Source organism: Lissotriton vulgaris, chromosome 4_1, assembly GCF_964263255.1.
Source record: "Lissotriton vulgaris chromosome 4_1, aLisVul1.2, whole genome shotgun sequence".
Taxonomy (NCBI): domain Eukaryota; kingdom Metazoa; phylum Chordata; class Amphibia; order Caudata; family Salamandridae; genus Lissotriton; species Lissotriton vulgaris.
In genome coordinates this window covers 636,281,443-636,300,438 of record NC_141691.1, presented here as the reverse complement: position 1 = coordinate 636,300,438, position 18,996 = coordinate 636,281,443, and the positions used below count along the sequence as shown (strand labels likewise).

Below are 18,996 nucleotides of genomic sequence, written 5' to 3'. Positions count from 1 at the left end.
GGGGCCCCAGCTGATCCCCGGGCCGGGTCAGTGCCGCCGATCCCCTCTGGAAGTCAGCCCCTCCGCTGCGGCGGTATTCCGGATGGTGATGGGGGAGGTGCCGAGGTACAGCTCCGATGGTCCCCTCTCGCAGGGTGCCTCGCCGGAGCTCCTCCGACCAGCGATTAACCCGCTGTGCCTCTCTCTACCAGCCGCACTCCGCAGCGTCTGCCGGGAGGCAGAGGCGCGCAGCCAGGAACGCGCCGGCGTATGACCTTGCGCTGGGACTCTCACAACTTTAGGCCGGGGATCTCGGGCCTGCTCTCGTCGCTGCGCTCGCGGCAGATCATGGGCGCTCCGCTCCTCGCAGGGGCCAAATCTTGCCACCAGGTCGTGCCCCTTCAACTCCGGGCACAAAGCGGCAGGGATGGGCGCCAAAATCGTGTCGCTCCGGGGTCTTTACAAGGCTAAACTAGTGTAGGCGCCGGAGGAACGAAATTACACGTCTCACTCCGTCGCCATCTTCTGCATCTTGTTTTTACATGAATTTGGTAAAACTGTTTTGTTTTGGGAGCTGTCAGGCCCTCACCATTATAATAAACATTAGCAAAAATATTTTTTTAATCTCAAAAAGCACACATTGCCACCCACAGCGAGGCCCTGGCACTGGAAAAAACAACTTTGTGGGTTGATAGGCTCATTGTGAAAGAGCAGAATGCTGTGGCTCCGAGTGAAGCCAGCTGATAGATATAGAGGGATAGACCTTTAATAAAAACTAAAGGTCTTGGTAACACAACACCTAATTAGGTGTCCGGTTCTTAAAGAAAGTCATAAAAGTGCATCCATGGTATTTATCCTTGCATTTGTGCACACTTACAGCTTTCATGAATTTACAAGAATATGTAAAAGTAGGCCAGGAAATGGTACTCATAGAAAATATTTGTGAACTGCATTTTAGCACTAGCAAATATGAATGTGTAGATTTGCAAAATCTGCTGAGTGTTTAAAGGGCACCAGCCCCCAACCCAGTCAGAAGTAAGAGTATGATTTTAGCTTTTCATAATGATGTTGGCACTTCATACACCTCTAATGCCTCAAACAAATATTTTGAATAATTTGGGAGATAAGATGGCTGAAAGATATATTTAAGATCAAATTCGTTTGCGATTTTTACCTTGTTTATGTTTAGCTTTTCAAGGTCATCTATAATTTCATTACCTTTAATAGACTTATTGTGTAGATGTCATGCTTTGGGAATACCATAAAGTCAAAAGATGGTAGTACACAATCGTCATACATGAGACTCGTCATGAAGACAATCCAAGATAGTATCGACCAGCACGCAAGCTCAACATCTCTGGTAGTTCTTGACACACATCCAGCCAGGACAGCATGAGACTGCAGACTAAGAAGTGTAAAAAAGAAAATACAAGGAAGCAAGCATTTTCCCTGTGTGCCCTCAACATCTGGGCCAATATCCGCCTATCATTATCATTTTAGGAAAGAGTTTAAAACGCCCTCCACTTTAAAGCACACTACATTAAAATAAAATCATATTCCATAAGCCAGCTACCTCTCTAATCATTCATTGACTATATGATTGTCTTTCACCATCTACAATTTTCCACTGCCTTTTGTCCCAGTACGTGCTGTTGAAATAGCACATACATACAAACATACTTACCTTCGTGCATACTGAACACTAGTCTATCACATTGTCAATATTGTTTTCTAGTGTTATTACATTTTCCCTCTTAGTTCAGTAGTCTGTCTGTTGAATTTTCTGGACTCATTTATGATCAAACCAACGTTATGCCAGGTTGCACCCTATTTGCATATTTTCTTGCAATTTAAGACTTCTCGTATGATTTGGTGCATAATTTAACTGTCCTTCTGTAGTCTGTCACCCAACTCTTTCGATGTGTATTCAGCATTTAACAAATCTAATCCAAATGGAGAATTGTCTCAGTGGTAGAATTTAGATCGCTCCCAAACCTACCCCATCTATCAACTATCACCATCATTATATTGCACAAATGATGACATTTTATCACGCACTTGAGCTGAAAAGTCAGTATATGCAAGGATATTTGCTGGACCTTCATAAGGGTGGACAATTTCTCGATGAGAGGTGTAAAGTGTACACTTAATGGGAGCTTGGAGGGTAGGTATGAAAATCCCCAACTCTTTACAATCTTATTTACTATGATTATTAACCCTTCAACTACCAACAGCTATCCCAGCAACAGCTGTAGAATTATCAGAAACAGTAGTACAAGAAAGTTATTGTAATCTGTTCTGGTCCTACTCACTAATTAGGGAACCTTCTTACTCTGAGTAGCAGAGCAATTAACGATTTTCCCCAGATAATACCATGCAATGCATGCTCATTATGGAGCCATTTATTTGTACTTATCATTGAAACACACTAGATGATCCCCAGAGAAGGAGGGGTTTTGTTTGTTTCTCAAGTCAAAGACATTGTATGGTGATGGATAGTTAATATCTTTATTAGAGGGCTTGGCAGAAAAGGATTTTATTGTAATGTTGATGGTGGGGTAAATATTCTGGTGAACAGTGTTGTGTGACTTTTGACGTTGTTTCTGCTTTCTTATCTTTAAGATTTGTTGAAACAAACGACACCAGCAGCAAGGAAATCATCCCCCGTAGCATATTCCATACCTGACTGGTATACTCATGAGGCAATGACTCCGCCAGCAAAACAAACAGAGTAAGTTTGTGTTGATATAAATAGGAATGTTTCCCTTCAAGTACTTGTTATTGCTGCATTTGATTATTTCTCAAAGACTAATGGAACATTCATTTTAAGCTAGCAAGCATCTAAAAAGTTTGGCATCGAAGAGGACTTAGCTTCAATTTTTGTAGTGTCAAAATACCAACCATGGGTGCTGTAAAGATGCTGAAAGCCAACTCTTGAAGCGAGGCCTGAATAAATGCAGTAAGGTATGTTAAACTCCCTCGGAAACTTAACTTCACCTTTCGCTTCTTTAATATCAGTGGCAACTTTAATTCCTCACAGATTTCTGCAACCTCTCAAATGGCTTGCATTTTTTTTTTTTTTAAACCTTTATTGCAGCATTCGTAAAATACAAGTATGGGCCTACAACCACAGGGGCCGGCCGCTAAACATAATTAGAACCCATTATATCGCGGTACAACACAGCTCATCAGCCGACAACCCTGAGGTCCGGCAGCGATTCAGGATTGAACTTGTATTAGAACGCATGAATAAGTCACAGGATGTAATAGAGGTTTTATTTTATATTATCTAAATAAACGGATCAGGTGCCATACAATCAAACAAAAGGATACGGGGGACACGCCAAGAAACAGGATATGCATCAAGAAACAGCCATATGTGGAACTCTGGTGCCAATGCTTATGAATCGGAGTAAACAACAATACAATATACATTTTTGTGAGCGCCAGTTCTCAGGGCCTGCCCACCTGGAAGCCCGACTAACGTAAGAAGCATGAGCACTAAATTCCAGAACACAGTGTAGTCCGAATAAATCACAAACTATACTGATCCTAAAGGAAAGAAATGGAAGGGAGGAAAAGGCCATAGAAAATAAAAAAGGCAAAATAAAAAACCCCTGAAACCCCCCACCCTGCACCCCTGCCGATGGCTATAGCCTAACCCCACTAGCAGCGTGCCTGTCGCCCCAAGTAACTAAAACCCTAAAAGAAGGAAAAAGAAGAGTGTAGGAGGGCCTATTCGTATGTGCTCCCAGCCCCTTAGTCCCCCCGCCAGAAACAGACACCCCCTGTCGCAAAAAGACGGATGTAGAGCGACCCTTATAAAAGAAATTAGGGGGCACCGTGATACACCGCCCAGCCTCTTAAATCAAACCATTGCAGATCGAACGTCCATAATAGCCATTCCAAACCGTCCCGATTTAGTTGATCTTAACCTTGACCCTTTCGAACCAGCACACAAACCCTCCCCAGCGAGACCCAAAAGCACACAAATGAGTCATAGAGGAGAAGGAAGTCATCGAGAGTCAATCCGTTACCACATGTAGCTAGTAAGTCCATGAGAACTTCAGGCGCTGAAAGTCTCCCTCTCCTAGCTGGACAGTCCCAATGTTTCTTGCCCCGGGTCTTAAAATCTCCAAAAAGGGAGGAGACGACCACAGGATGAGAGAAGAGTCTACAACACAAGTCTCCGGGGGGGGGGGGGAACGCTATTCGATACCTCCAAAGTCAATAGTGATGGAAGGTGCGGTAGTACACTCACGACCTCGGGGACACCATCTTCCAGGGCACCATCCGATGGTTCCAATACTCGCTCCCCCCCCGGGATCCTCGCACGGATTCAAAATGGCCGCGGCTTGAATGGCTGCAGATTGCTGTTCCAACAGTGGGGCAGGGTCCGGTACCACAAGTAGCATCCCGGATAGGCTTGCATCCATTTTAGTCAAAAAAAATCCACTTGTGAGTGAAACGCCCAAAGTTCTGCCAATATTGACCTCAGCGATGGCTCAGACACCGTTCGATCCATGATCTCACGCCCGATACCAATCACAATCACCTCCCCGGGTGAATCTGGCATCTCCGGGGGGGACAAACAGGATCACGAAAGGGCAAGTGTTGATGGTGACCCGTCGTTCTCTACAGCCGCGTTCACCGCCGGGCCCGACCCGCCTAACCCTGGCGGGAACCAACACCGGGTCCGCGAGACGGGGACCCCACCCACAGTCAGTAGCAAGCAAGGTCACCTCTCCATCAATGCTGAGCAAAGTAAACAATCGCCGCCAAATTCGGGCGCAAAAGAAGCCTCCACTTCGATTGACCGGACCCTGCCTGGGTCTCTCAGCCGATGTTGTTGCACTACAGCCTTGCAGATACTCCAGGCCCCGGCTTCACCCCTGGAATAGGCCACAATCTTCAACTCGATGTAACTTCTTAAAACCAGCCGATAAAAATTTTCGGAATGAGGAACAGTTCATACACGCAGGGGCTGGGCGTAAAATCAGATAATGTACAGGATCTTGTGGCGGGATACGGAGGTTGGCGGAGCCGGGAGCCTAAGCAGCCATCTTGTTTGCCGTCGTACTGGCTTGCATTCTTAAAATGCCTCAGCACCTACTTGTCGGGTGCCCCCACATTAGCTTGGCTATCCTTTTTATATTGGAATGGATATATAAGGGACTATTTTGGTTTTGCTACCACAACATAATGTTTATACCTGGGCGGTTCCATGTCTTAAGGAAAAAAACAGGTCTATCAAGCACTCTCAAAATTGTTAAGTATTTCAAACGATTGTTATTATCATTCACAAGTTCTAAGGTCAATAGAGCAAATTATTCATTGACAATTGTGCTTCACTTTTAGTAAGTGTAAAGTTCATTTGCAGAAAGTAGATTTCCAAAATACGGATCCAAACAAGATGTTAGGCTTCAAATTCTTTATTTCATACACATTAAAAGTTTTTCCAGCTCACACCGAAGCCTAACATCTTGTTTGGATCCGTATTTTGCAATACTACTTTCTGCAAATGAACTTTACACTTACTACAAGTGAAGCACAATTGTCAATGAATAATTTGCTCTATTGACCTTAGAACTTGTGAATGATAATAACAATCGTTTGAAATACTTAACAATTTTGAGAGTGCTTGATAGACCTGTTTTTTTCCTTGGTTCTTGATATTAGCAATCCTTGCTAGTTTGACACCCCGGGTGGTGGGTGTATAACAGGACAATAGTGCACCTCATAAAAAAATTACTTATATAATTGACATTACACGTAGATATGTTTTGAGAGCTGTATTACCTTAATGTGCAGACGCTTTCTCTGTTAGAGAAACACTACCACCAAATACCTATTTATAATTCGGTTCCATGTCTTGGTCATTGCCTTTTGTTTTTATTTAAACTTTACAAGCCTCACATTTTGCAAGTCTTATTAATGTAATAAGTAAGTTTGTAAAGGATATTCTGAAGACTTCACAACTTTACAATGAGGTGCTAAAGAAAGCACATCCTGTTAAGAGACTGTGGTTTTACATATCAAGACATATCTGACTTCATCTGGAGCTCACTAGGTCCTAAGAGTAAAAACATCTACCCACGTGTTCGTAATCATGGACAAATGAAGGCAAGATGAACTTAATTTCCTTTTTTTATTTCTAAAAGTAACCCAGTTAGTACTACTAAACACTGCTACAGCAAAGCAGGGTCGTGAGATCCCATTAACATTCATTTTGATGAAAGAGAAAAGTGAACTGTATACAGAAAATTCAGACTGAGAGAGAACACCTTTATTGAGAGGGCATTTGCCAATGCTACTTTAAGGGAATCATCAGCTCCAGAACTGCATCTTACAGTAAATTGACTTTTAAAGGGCACTTGTTTTTATTTATTTATTCAATTATTTATTTTTGTAGTACTCACTTGTGACCAGTAGTCCGTATACAATGCTAGAGAGATACAAAATTTGTCAATACAACCAATCCCTCAATGGAAGCGAGTAGCTCAAGAGCTAAATGTTAGGATTTAATGTTGACTCAAGATTGATATGATTGAGGGATGAGTCTCTGTCCCTCATTGTGTGGTTTTGTTTGGTAAGGAATTAAAAGCAAATCAGTGACCACCCCAACTTGGTGGTCGGTAACTCGACAGTGATTTGTGTCCACAATTGTTTTTACAAAACATTGATACATTCCCCTCTGATTCAGAAAAAAGAGGAGGATTCCCCTTTAATCCCCCCACCCGCAGCAACCTTATTTGCAATTCGGAAAGAATGGCAAAAACCCTTTTATGAGTTGGAAACAATTTCATACTCGTCAAAGGGCTTTTTACTTTTTACAAAGCCCTCTTGTGGTGACAACCCTATGATTTACTAACTGCAGATTTTGTGACTGCAAAGGAGCATGGTACATTTGGCCTCTTCTCTTCAAGGAAGGTAAGACAGGGTTGCCTAGTTGTTCTGAGGTGGTCGTGGTGGTTTTAACAATTTCTGGATCTGTTAATTCTCTGAAGGTTGTAACAAGTTCCTTTAAGTTTGGAACTTGGTTAAATGAGGATGCATACATTTTTTCGGGACTTTTAATTACCTTGTGGCAAGTCTTTGTGTTGGATGTACAGCGTTCTCTGTCTGTGGATAAATGTGATTTCCTCCATCATTATTCCAGTTTAAATCCTTGTTTCTTTTAGGGTGACCGGGTGTGCAAGCACTTATTAGAAGCCTGTGTATCCATTTATGTTGTTTCCATTGTAGTAGAGCCACAGAGTTGATGAGTTATTCATTTAGGACTTCTGAGTCCAAATGCAAAAACAACAGTTGATGGACAGAATGCAGAACAATGTCATACATTCATTCACCCCAGTACAGAGATCTGGGCCTAAATCCATCTTTTTATTGCACTCCACACCACCCCAGTTCAGACATGGCCATATGCAAATCAGCCTCTTTGCAGATTAAAGTCCATTATTGTCGCGTCGGGCAAGGATTTCATTTCAGGAATGCTGACACAAGTGCATGTTTAAACCCGAAGGGAGGCAGTTGCTGAGTGTGCTCTCAAAGCTGAAGGGCACTTTTGGAATACATTAATATCACGGCAGCCTGCGTCGTGGAGAGCTGCTCCCTCTACCAAGGTCAAGAGGCTGAGGATTGAAACTGCATTCAACCCGTTTTCAGCGCAATCTGCCAGCTGAAAGAAACTTGTGCCAATGTTCAGAAGCCAACAAGAGGACAATAATGGACTTTAATCTGCAAAGAGTGCACGAACCCACTGTGGGAAAGGTACCATTTTCTCCTTATGACTACGAGTTCCAACATGCCCTAGGCACTAAGCACAGCCCACTGATGGTAATGAGCAATAAAATCAAGTTAAAAGAGAGAACACTCGTGCACTGTTTGTTTCAAGTAGCCCATGATTAAAGGGTAAAGGACCCTGAAACGCGTCGGGCAAGGATTTCATTTCAGGAATGCTGACACAAGTGCATGTTTAAACCCGAAGGGAGGCAGTTGCTGAGTGCGCTCTCAAAGACTCCGGGGGTAGCAGTGAAAAACTTTTTAATTACAAACAAACACGTTTCGGCGTTTGCCTTCGTGAGTGTTGCTGACCACATGAACACAAAGCTCCTAATAAAGTTGTGTTACAATGGTAAACATGAACAAGGGACCAGCCCAACCAAAGCTAATGGTGGCGCCATTTTGGAACGGGTTTCCCAGAGTGAGAACCCTAACAAAATAATGTCATAAATCGATAAAATGGCGCAAATGAAATGGGCATTCTTAAATAAAGTGTACAATTTCATAACATAAAGCCATGGATCGGCGTATATCCCTAGGGGAACATGTACCATGCAGAGAATGCCAATATGCATGCTGGTGTTATATTCATAAGCAGAAAGACGCTATAAAGATGTAATGCATAATTGCATAATTCCCAGTATCGAATAGCAATAGGTGGAACTGCGTTAGCAAAACGAAACAACTTAGCCCCTGTCACAGGAAGAGTAGAAGTTAAAGAAAAATTAAAGAAAAATAAAAATAAATAAAAGAAAGAAAAATAAGATAAGATAAAGTAGAATAGAGCAGACAGATCTAAGTATGGAGAAAGTTCATATAATATATACAGGGTAATCCTTAGAGTGATCATAAAAAGCACTTTTTCAAGACATAATTAAAGCGAGTAATTAATCAGAACGATAAGTTACAGCCAAAGTCTCAGTAATGTATCACATTAATAGGTCGTAATTCAGGTATGGATAGGCAGTAGTCTAGATCTAATATAGTAAATACAATTCATTTTCCTAAATGGACTGTCATATCCTCCCCACTGTTTAGACCCTTTGGGTACTTGGTAGACAAGTCAATGATATATCTAGATTCTAGGCGTCTCAACCGTCTTAATCTGTCACCACCTCGTGGATTGTGTGGAACATGATCCAGCCCAAAGAATTGTAGTTTGTTCCTATCTTTCTTTTGGTACTCTGCGAAGTGCCGGGCTACTGGGTAAGAGGGATCTAGTCAAGTCAAGTCAAGTCAGAATTTATATAGCGCACTACATACCCAGAGGGTCTCAAGGCGCTTGAGGGAGGGGGGGAGGTTTAACTATCGAATATCCAGGTTTTAAGCTGTTTTCTGAAAGCTAGGTGGTTTTGGATAATGCGGAGGTGGATGGGAAGGGAGTTCCAGGTTTTGGCTGCTAAGTAGAAGGATCTTCCCCGATGGTTGCTTTGTGGATGCGCGGTACAGCAGCGAGGGCTTGGTTGAACGACCGCAGTTGGCGGGTGGGAGTGTAGAAGGAAAGGCGTGTGTTGAGGCAATCAGGTCCAAGTTCGTAGAGGGCTTTGTGTGCGTGGGTGAGGAGGCGGAACGTTATCCTTTTGTTGACGGGGAGCCAGTGAAGGTCTTTCAGGTGGCCGGAGATGTGGTCTGTGCGGGGAATGTCTAGTATGAGTCTGGCTGAGGCGTTTTGGATACGTTGGAGTTTTTTTAGCAGTATTGCGGTGGTGCCGGCGTAAAGGGTGTTTCCGTAGTCCAGACGGCTTGTAACCAGTGCGTGGGTGACCGTTTTTCTTGTTTCGGTGGGGATCCAGCAAAATGTTTTTTTGAGCATGCGTAGGATGTTGAAGCATGACGAGGAGACAGCGTTGATTTGTCTGGTCATGGAAAGAGTGGAGTCCAGGATGATGCCCAGGTTTCGTGCGTGGTCCGTCGGTATGGGAGCTTTTCCTAGGGCCGTTGGCCACCAAGAGTCGTCCCAGGCGGAAGGGGATGTACCTAAGATGAGGACTTCCGTTTTGTCCGAGTTCAGTTTTAGACGGCTGTGCTTCATCCACTCGGCTACTTCTTTCATCCCTTCATGGAGGTTGGTTTTGGCAGTGGTTGGGTCTTTGGTGAGTGAGAGGATCAGTTGCGTGTCATCAGCGTAGGAGATGATGTTGAGGTTGTGCTGACGTGCGATGGTTGCGAGGGGGCTAATGTAGACGTTGAAGAGGGTAGGGCTGAGAGAAGATCCCTGTGGTACGCCGCAGATGACTTCTGTGGCCTCTGATTTGAAAGGGGGGAGCCGGACTCTCTGAGTTCTTCCAGCGAGGAACGAGATGATCCAGTCTAATGCTTTTCCTTGAATTCCGATGTTGTTAAGGCATTGTATTAGGGTACCATGACAGACTGTGTCGAAGGCTGCGGAGAGGTCAAGGAGGATGAGGGCGACTGTGTCTCCGTTGTCCAGTAGTGTTCGAATGTCGTCTGTTGTTGCGATGAGGGCGGTCTCGGTACTGTGTTTGGCTCGGAAGCCAGACTGTGAGGAGTCGAGTGATTTGTTGGTTTCGAGGAAGGCGGCGAGCTGATTGTTGACGGCTTTCTCAATGACTTTGGCAGGGAAGGGGAGGAGCGAGATGGGGCGGTAATTTTTGAGTTCGGTGGGGTCAGCAGTGGGTTTCTTCAGAAGGGCGCTGAGTTCGGCGTGTTTCCATTTTTCTGGGAATGTGCCTGATTCGAGGGAGCAGTTGATGACGTCTCGGAGATGGGGTGCGATGATGGAGTCTGCTTTGTTGAAGATGTGATGGGGGCAAGGGTCTGTGGGGGATCCGGAGTGGATGGAGTTCATTAGGCTAATGGAGTTTTCTGTGGTGATTGGGTTCCAGTTGAGAAGGTTATTCAGGGGGTTACAGGTTCGGAGGTGAGAGGGGTTGATTGGGTTACGGGTTGGTTGTCAAAGCTGTTATGAATGTCGGCGATTTTGTCATGGAAGAAAGAGGCGAGGGAGTCGCAGAGGACTTGAGAGGGGGTTATGTCATTGGAGCTGGCGGTGGGGTTGGTGAATTCTTTGATGATGTTGAAAAGTTCCTTGCTGTTGTGGGCGTTGTTGTCTAGGCGGTCTGTGAGTGCTGATTTCTTGGCTGTCCGGATTAGTTGGTGGTGTTTGCGGGTGGTGTTTTTGAAGGCGGCTTGGGTGATAGTGTTTGGGTCTTTTTTCCAGGTTTTTTCAAGGGAGCGGCAGAGTTTCTTGGATTTCTTGAGGTCATCATTAAACCATGGGGCGTTCTTGCTTCCTTGCTTGATTTGATGTTTTTCAGGGGTGCTAGTTTGTCGGCGGTTTGGGTTAACCATTGTGTGAAGTGGGTGGCGGCTTGGTTAGGGTTCGTTATATAGGCAGGGAGTTTTTGAAGAAGTGATGTGGAGATTTGGTCGATTGTGGTTTTGTTCCAATTTCTTCGCAGTGTTGGCTAAGGGTGGTTGTGGATCGTGGTCTTATTGTAAATGAAGTGGATGCAACTGTGATTCGGCCAGTGGAGGGTTGTGGAGTGAGTGAATGAGATATGCTTGCTGGAGGTGAAGATAGAGTCGAGTGTGTGTCCTGCATAGTGGGTGGGGGTGTTAACAAGTTGTTTGAGTCCAAGATTGGCGAGATTGTCCAGGAGGGTGGTAGTGTTCCTGTCGTTGCTCTTTTCCAGATGGAAATTGAGGTCTCCCAGAAGAATGTATTCTTCTGAGGGTAGGGCATGTGGGGTGATGAAGTCAGTGATGTCTTCGCTGAATTGAGTACGGGGTCCTGGGGGTCTGTAGAGGAGGGTGCCTCTGAGAGTGGTCTTGGGGTCGGTGTGGATCTGGAAGTGGAGGTGTTCGGCGATAGCGAGGTTGTTTTCTGTGCTGGTTGAGACGCGGATGGTGTTCTTATGGACGATGGCGATGCCTCCACCTGTTTGCTTGGTACGGTCTTTACGGACGATCTTGTAGCCGTCCGGGATGGCTATGGCGATGTCTGGAGCAGATGAGGCATTCATCCAGGTTTCTGTTAGGAAGGCGACGTCCGGGGAGATGGTGTCGAGTAGGTTCCAAAGGTCGATGGCGTGTTTGTGAACCGAGCGGGTGTTGAGAAGGATGCATTTGAGGTGGTTGGTGTTGGATCTCTGTTTGGTGTTGGTGGGTTTGGTGTGGGTCTGGCGCTGGGCGCGGTCCAGGCGCGGACGGGCGTAGACGGGCTTACCTTTGGCGCACCTTCGGCGCAGCTGCAGCGCGTGGACGCTGCGCGTTGGTGCATCTGCCTTAAATGGAGAGTGGAGGGGGACGGAGCATGGGAGGGTCAGCCGGGAGGCAGGAGCGAGGTGGGGGAAGGGCCAGGGGTTGCAAACAAAATGGCAGCAACAACAACAAGGCAGCAACAACAACAAGCTTTGCAGCAGTGGAAACGGATGCGCTTAGAAATAATTAAATCTCTGTAACAAGCACAGCCAAGAAGTGCGCGCTAGCGATATTAAAAGCTATTACAATGCAGGCACTATGATCTGAATAGGGACAGTGCAGTCAAGCGCTACTTAATGGGAAATAATCTGCACTCAAGCGCTACGATAATAATTGCAGAGGCAGAGTCAGGCGCTACAATCTCAGGTCTGCAGTCAAGCGCTACAGTGATATTTCCAGCAGAGTCATGCGCTACAATACCAGGTCTTCGCAGGAGGAGGCAAGGGGAGCGACCATTCGTGTCCAGGACAGGACGGTCACAGCTCAAAGAGGGTGCGAGGACGGCCTATGGTTTCCGTTTTTCTAACACTTTCAGCTTAAGCTGGTTGATAGTGCTACCAATGTAGCGCAGACCACATGGACATACTAAACAATACTCTGCATAGGTGGTGCTGCATGTGATGAATTTGAGTATTGTTTGTCCTTCCTGCATCTGGAATATCATAATGCAGTACCCTCCGGCTAGTTGCACACGCCTTGCAGTTCCCACAGGGATAAAACCCGCTCATTCCCTTAAGAGTACTAGGCTTTGACGTAGGTACCTCGAGATGGCTATGCACCAGCATATCCCCCAGTGACCTAGCCTTGCTGAAGGTCACTAGTGGGTATGGTGGCAGGTCTTCTCTTAGCACACCATCAGTCAGCAGGATATGCCAGTTTTTGCGCATCATTGCCTTTAGGTTGCTGGCTCCGAGAGAGTAAGGTGTTCTCATTCTAAATTTATCCTGTTCTGCATTATTGGTAGCAACAGGCCTCATTTTAAGTAGGTCCGCCCTAGGGATCCTCTTAACTCTCCTCAAAGTATTCTGCAGTAGTGGTTCTTCATAGCCTCTGAGGCGAAAACAGTCCAGGGAATCTGAGGCAGCCGCCTCGAATTCCCGGTCCTGTGTGCTGTTTCTTTTGATCCTCAGGAGTTCCCTGTAGGGGATACTCTTAATGAGCTTAGGTGGGTGACCACTTTTCGTGAAGAGGATGAAGTTACCCGCTGTCTCGTTCCTGTATAGCGAAGTGTGGACTTGTCCATTTTCAACATACACCCGTAGGTCCAAGTAGTTGGCTGCCACCCCACTAATTGTCCCTGATAAGTGCACATTGAAGTGGTTGTCATTAAGACATTCAATATACTTCTCCGCCGTGTTCCTCGTACCCTGCCACACGATGAATAAATCATCGATATATATATATAAAAACTGCCCCTGCACTAGCCTCTCGCAATCGCCAGCACACTATTTTAGTGTAAAAGAGCCGACAGTAACACGCTTACCTGGCAGCCAAGATGGTGCATGCTGGCAGATGAAGTCTTCAGAAGGAGGTGGAGGCGGAGCATGCAGGAGACCAATCTGCGCCGCTGGGCTGCTACCAATGGCAGTGAGATGGATGACTGAAAGGCTTCAGGAGGCAGTTTGCAGTGTGTTTGGCATCAGAAGAAGGGACTTAACCCGAAACGCGTCATGCCGCCTGTACTGCCATTAAAGGTTTCTTCTCTGGCTCCCCGTTTGTGTCCCTCCGGTTCTTTCCATGGTGGAGTGAGTCCTTTATTGGACAATTTACACGCTATGCCCTGAGTGTGATTGAGGGACCCGTCTCGATCTGTGGCCTGAGCAGCTGGGCTCCTGCTTTGCAGTTTTTTCTTCGATCCAAGGTTTTGGATAGCTCCGGTCCCCGCAAGACAGAATACACAGCAGGAGTACTGCAGGTGCAGCCCGTGACTACACGGAGGGACATCACTCACTGTTGTGAAGTCTCAACACCCCTGTGTGATTTTGGATTGCGGTGAGACGTCAAGGGGGCCCTGGAGAGACCTTGATGCAGCAGGGACACTGTCAGAGGAAAACTGCCCCTACACTAGCCTTTTGCAATAGCCAGCACACTATTTTAGTGTAAAAGAGCCGACAGTAACACGCTTACCTGGCAGCCAAGATGGTGCATGCTGGGAGATGAAGTCTTCAGAAGGAGGTGGAGGCGGAGCATGCAGGAGGCCAATCGGCGCTGCTGGGCTGCTACCAATGGCAGTGAGATGGATGACTGAAAGGCTTCAGGAGGCAGTTTGCAGTGTGTTTGGCATCAGAAGAAGGGACTTAACCCGAAACGAGTCATACCGCCTGTACTGCCATTAAAGTTTTCTTCTCTGGCTCCCCGTTTGTGTCCCTCCGGTTCTTTCCATAGTGGAGTGAGTCTTTTGTTGGATATATATATATATATATTACCTACTGGCGATAGCCAGTAGGTATATATAGTTAGGACCTAGCTACCATAGGAAATCCGCAACATTCTATTGGGAATAACTTGGGCGCCGGTTGAGGAATTTGCGTGTAATTTTCCAAAATTTTGGCCAGCTCCGCTCCTTCCCTGAAAGTTTCGGGGGGATTCGTGAAGTGGGGGCTGAGAAAAAAGGGGGTCCCAAAACGTGTTTTCCCCATGTTAATTTCCATGGGACGTTCTGACACGGCTACAGCCTGAACCGCTGAACGGAATTACGTCAAACTTTGCAAAATTGTAGGGACTGTTATGCAGATGTGCCTTTGCTATATTTGGTGAAAATTGCTCCAGTGTTTATTTCGAAAATTAACTTCAAAAACACATATATATCTGGGCGGAGCCTAACCACACATCTCATTGTGATGCACTTCATCCAAGAAGTGTTGGCAGCCATCTTGGGACCAATATACATGATAGCACCTCATTAAAAAGCATTGTAGTTAATGGAGGGTGTTAGGACTTTAGTTACGTTATAAATCATTTGTTGATGGTACCATACTCATTTTAGGAATTGTGGTGTGTTCTAAGGTGATTTTACCATGTGAAAAAGCCTTCTGCTGGGATATCAGGAATCATGTTTGAAAGAAAACTATTATCTCCTGCTTTTCCCACAGTGGTTTGGAAGGGGATCTATAAGCTAAACTGAAAGCATATTTTCTGTAAATTCACATTATCTTTCTCAGTCATGTGAGAATGAAGTCTGACATTCTCAGTATAACATGTACATCCAACAAGGACAGAGACTGTCAGTTGATTCCTTTGTGTTCTACTGCAGCCTCCTAGAGTGTTCTAAAGAACAACTAGAGCGCTAACAGTCCTACTTATTACAAAGGTATGGCACACCTGAAGCCATCTTGATTGAAATAAAGGGGAACTCTTTAAACTTTTAATTTAAAAAGGAACAAAATGAGGGGGTTCATTTTGCCATAGAAAGTATGATTAGTGCTTCAGAAAGAAAAATTAGGGCACATTTTGAGTGACTTCTCAAATCCTCTTCAATTTCATTAAAAAATTCTGACATGCAGTCTCCCAAGTTGGCCACCAGAGACAAAAGAGCCCAAATGTAGCCCAAATATCACCCAGATGTAGCCCAAGTATAGCCCAATGACAGAATGTCCCAGAGTGTTCTAAAGAACAACTAGAGCGTGAACAGTCTTACTTATGACAAAAGTATGGCACACCAGAAGCCATCTTGATTGGAATGAAGTGGTAAGTCTGAAAACATTTAATTTAAAAAGGAACAAAATGAGGGGGTTCATTTTGCCATAGAAAGTATGATTAGTGCTTCAGAAAGAAAAATTAGGGCACATTTTGAGTGACTTCTCAAATCCTCTTATATTTCATTAAAAAAATTCTGACATGCAAACTGAAACATGCACTTTGAATACCAGCAGCAGACTTCCCTGGTGAGCAGTAGCTTTACTACAGTGATCTAATGAGCAACTAGAGTGCTAACATTCAGAATTGATGGCAAATGTGTGACACATCTAAATACCTTTGTTGATGGAACCAAAGTAAACAAGCATTGAAAATGCAATAGATCGCGCCCTCGTTTAAGTTATAGCCATTCTGTTTGTAATGAGGTGGCTTTTTAGCTTTGCTTTTATTAGTGTTTTTAAAACTTTTATGTAAATAACATGCATATGTATGCATATATGTATATGTATGCATGCATTTATATTTGTATTTATATAGGTATGCTGATTATATATGTTTATATATGTATGTATATATATATATACACATACATATATAAATGCATATGTATATGTGTGTGTGTAGAGAGAGGTAGAGACTAGTAGAGAGAGAAGTAGAGAGAGGTAGAGAGTAGAGAGTGAGTAATAGAGTTGAGAGTGAGTAGTAGAGAGTAGTAGAGAGAGTAGCAGAGAGTAGTCGAGTGAATAGTAGAGTGAGTAGTAGAGAGTGAGTAGCAGAGAGTAGTAAAGAGTGAGTAGTAGAGAGTAGTAAAGAGTGAGTAGTAAAGAGTGGGTAGTAGAGAGTGAGTAGCAGATAGAGAATAGTAGAGTAGTTGAGAGAGAGTAGTTGAGAGAGAGTAGTAGAGAGAGAGTAGTAGAGAGTGAGCAGTAGAGAGTGAGCAGTAGAGAGTGAGCAGTAGTAGAGAGTAGTAGAGAGAGAGTAGTAGAGTAGTAGAGAATGAGTAGTAGAGAGTAAGTAGTAGAGAGTAGTGGAGAATATTCCAAAGTTTGGCACAGCACCACTTGCACAATTCGTCCAATCAAATCATATCACTTTGAGTCCTTATTGAAGCGCTGAATCTTGGTGTATATTCAAATGCTTTTATTATCCTTAAGTTTATGTACCACAGCCAGCCGACGCGTTTCGTTCAGTACAACAGAACTTCTTCAGGGCGTTCTTATTTCCTTCAAGTTATGTTGGTATCCTGTTGTCATATAACTAGATATTTCTTCCAAATGTTAGACGAAACGTAAGTACATTCCTATTCAAAGTAACTAGGTATCAATTTTACCCACACAATTCGGGCAGACTTGAGTAATTTATAGCATCCTCAAAGTCAGTCCTTCAAAAATCCCAAAGTATAGGACATGATAATCCAAATCCAAATGTTTCTCAAGAAAAGTCATTTTCAATCGTTCGGAATATCGGCGTCTGGGCAGATATGACCCAGGGACCCCAGTATGCAAGGGGAATTAGTCCCCCCTCTGCAAACGCGCCAGTGGCCTGCGTTGCAGAGAGGTGTAAAAAGGGGCATAGCCTCATTACACCTCTGTTAAATGCAGCCCCCTGGCGCATACTGGAGGTTCAAGGTGGGTTAGTTGGCCCCCAGGGACCCCTAGTATGCAAGGGGAATTAGTTGCCCCTCTTCAAACATGCACGGGGGCTGCATTGCAGAGAGGTGTATAAAAGGGTGTGGCCTCATTACACCTCTCTGCAATGCAGCCCCCTGGCGCATACTGGAGGCTCCTGGTGGGCTAGTTGGCCCCCAGGGACCCCCAGTATGCAACGGGAATTAGTTCCCCCTCTGCAAACCCGCCAGGGGGCTGCATTGCAGAGAGGTGTAACAAGGGGAATAGCCTCATTACACCTCTGCAGTGCAGACCCCTGGCGCATACTGGAGGTTCCAGGTGGGCTAGTTGGTCCCCAGGGGCCCCCAGTATGCAAGGGGAATTAGTTCCCCCTCTTCAAACATGCACAGGGGCTGCGTTGCAGAGAGGTGTAAAAAGGGGCGTGGCTTCATTATACCTCTCTGCAATGCAGTCCCCTGGCGCATACTGGAGATTACTGGTGGGCTTTCAGGTCTTATATAGTTAGGAATTAGCATTAAAAAAAACCTTTGAAATTCACTGAAAAAAACATAGGTTTCAGGCCTTGTATAGTTAGGAATTAGCATTTAAAAAACCTTTGAAATTCACTGAAAAAACCATAGGTTTCAGGCCTTATATAGTTAGGAATTAGCATTTAAAAAACCTTTGAAATTCACTGAAAAAACCATAGGTTTCAGGCCTTATATAGTTAGGAATTAGCATTTAAAAAACCTTTAAAATTCACTCAAAAAACTATAACTTTTAGGGGTGTTAGAGTTAGCTGGACTTTCACCCGCAATCCACTGCTGATGATGTCACATATTACATCATTCATGACATGGTCAGTGACATCACTGATGACATCTCAAATGACATCACTGATGACATCACTGATGACATCATCCACATGACAATCACATAAACCTTTTCGTACACTAGTAAAATCTTTCATCACTCTTTGTAAAATACAGAGTATCATATTTGAATCCATTGTTACAGCAATACAAGTATCTAAAAACCTACTCGGTGATTCATAGATATATACACACATCTAATCACTTACCTGTAGATTCACTCATACATGCTGTCAATGAACAATAGAACACTATCAAAAATACTTATACACCTAAATCGACTTTACACACCAGCACACATCCTATTCACATATGAAGTCATCCTACTCACTTATGCGAACAATGGATCATACTTACATATTTACTTAGCTACACACTTATACAAACACACCTTCATCTATTCATTTAGATAGTAAGTCATACTTAGTGAATTATAAAATCATTATTACAAGTATAAAGTTATCCATACAGTCACTCACACAATCATTGAGTCTTATGTATACTTATTTATATACAACAACTAACACATACACTGCCTTTTATTTTTCTAGTTTGTTTGACATGTACCATTGAGAAATATATTTGCTCATCACCACACCAATAAAGATATTCACTCACCCAAACAACTGTTAGAACATGTAGTTTTAACTTAATTTATCTAGTGAATCAACTATTCACACCTCTTTGGGCAGTCACACACCCCCGACCGAACCACACACACATTCACTCTCCCATACAAATACTCAACTCAGTTAACTAATCAATAACTAATATAGACTTTCACATAGCTAGTAACTAACTGGAGAACCAGTTTACACAACAACTGACAAAGTGATACAGATATTCAAACAGTTTAGTCACTATCCACTATATTTAGTTAGACACTATAAATTGGT

General features: G+C 44.2%; 1 protein-coding gene across 4 annotated transcripts in view; it reads left to right on the top strand.

Annotated features, from left to right (window-relative positions):
• C4_1H7orf57 (chromosome 4_1 C7orf57 homolog) overlaps positions 1 to 18,996 on the top strand; it is a 242,188-nt gene that overhangs the window by 99,983 nt on the left and 123,209 nt on the right. For all 4 annotated transcript variants that reach the window (XM_086964899.1, XM_086964896.1, XM_086964897.1 and 1 more), the window contains exon 4: positions 2,602 to 2,710. In XM_086964899.1, coding sequence (XP_086821025.1) covers positions 2,602 to 2,710 — 109 coding nt within the window. The remainder of the gene's footprint in view (positions 1 to 2,601; positions 2,711 to 18,996) is intronic.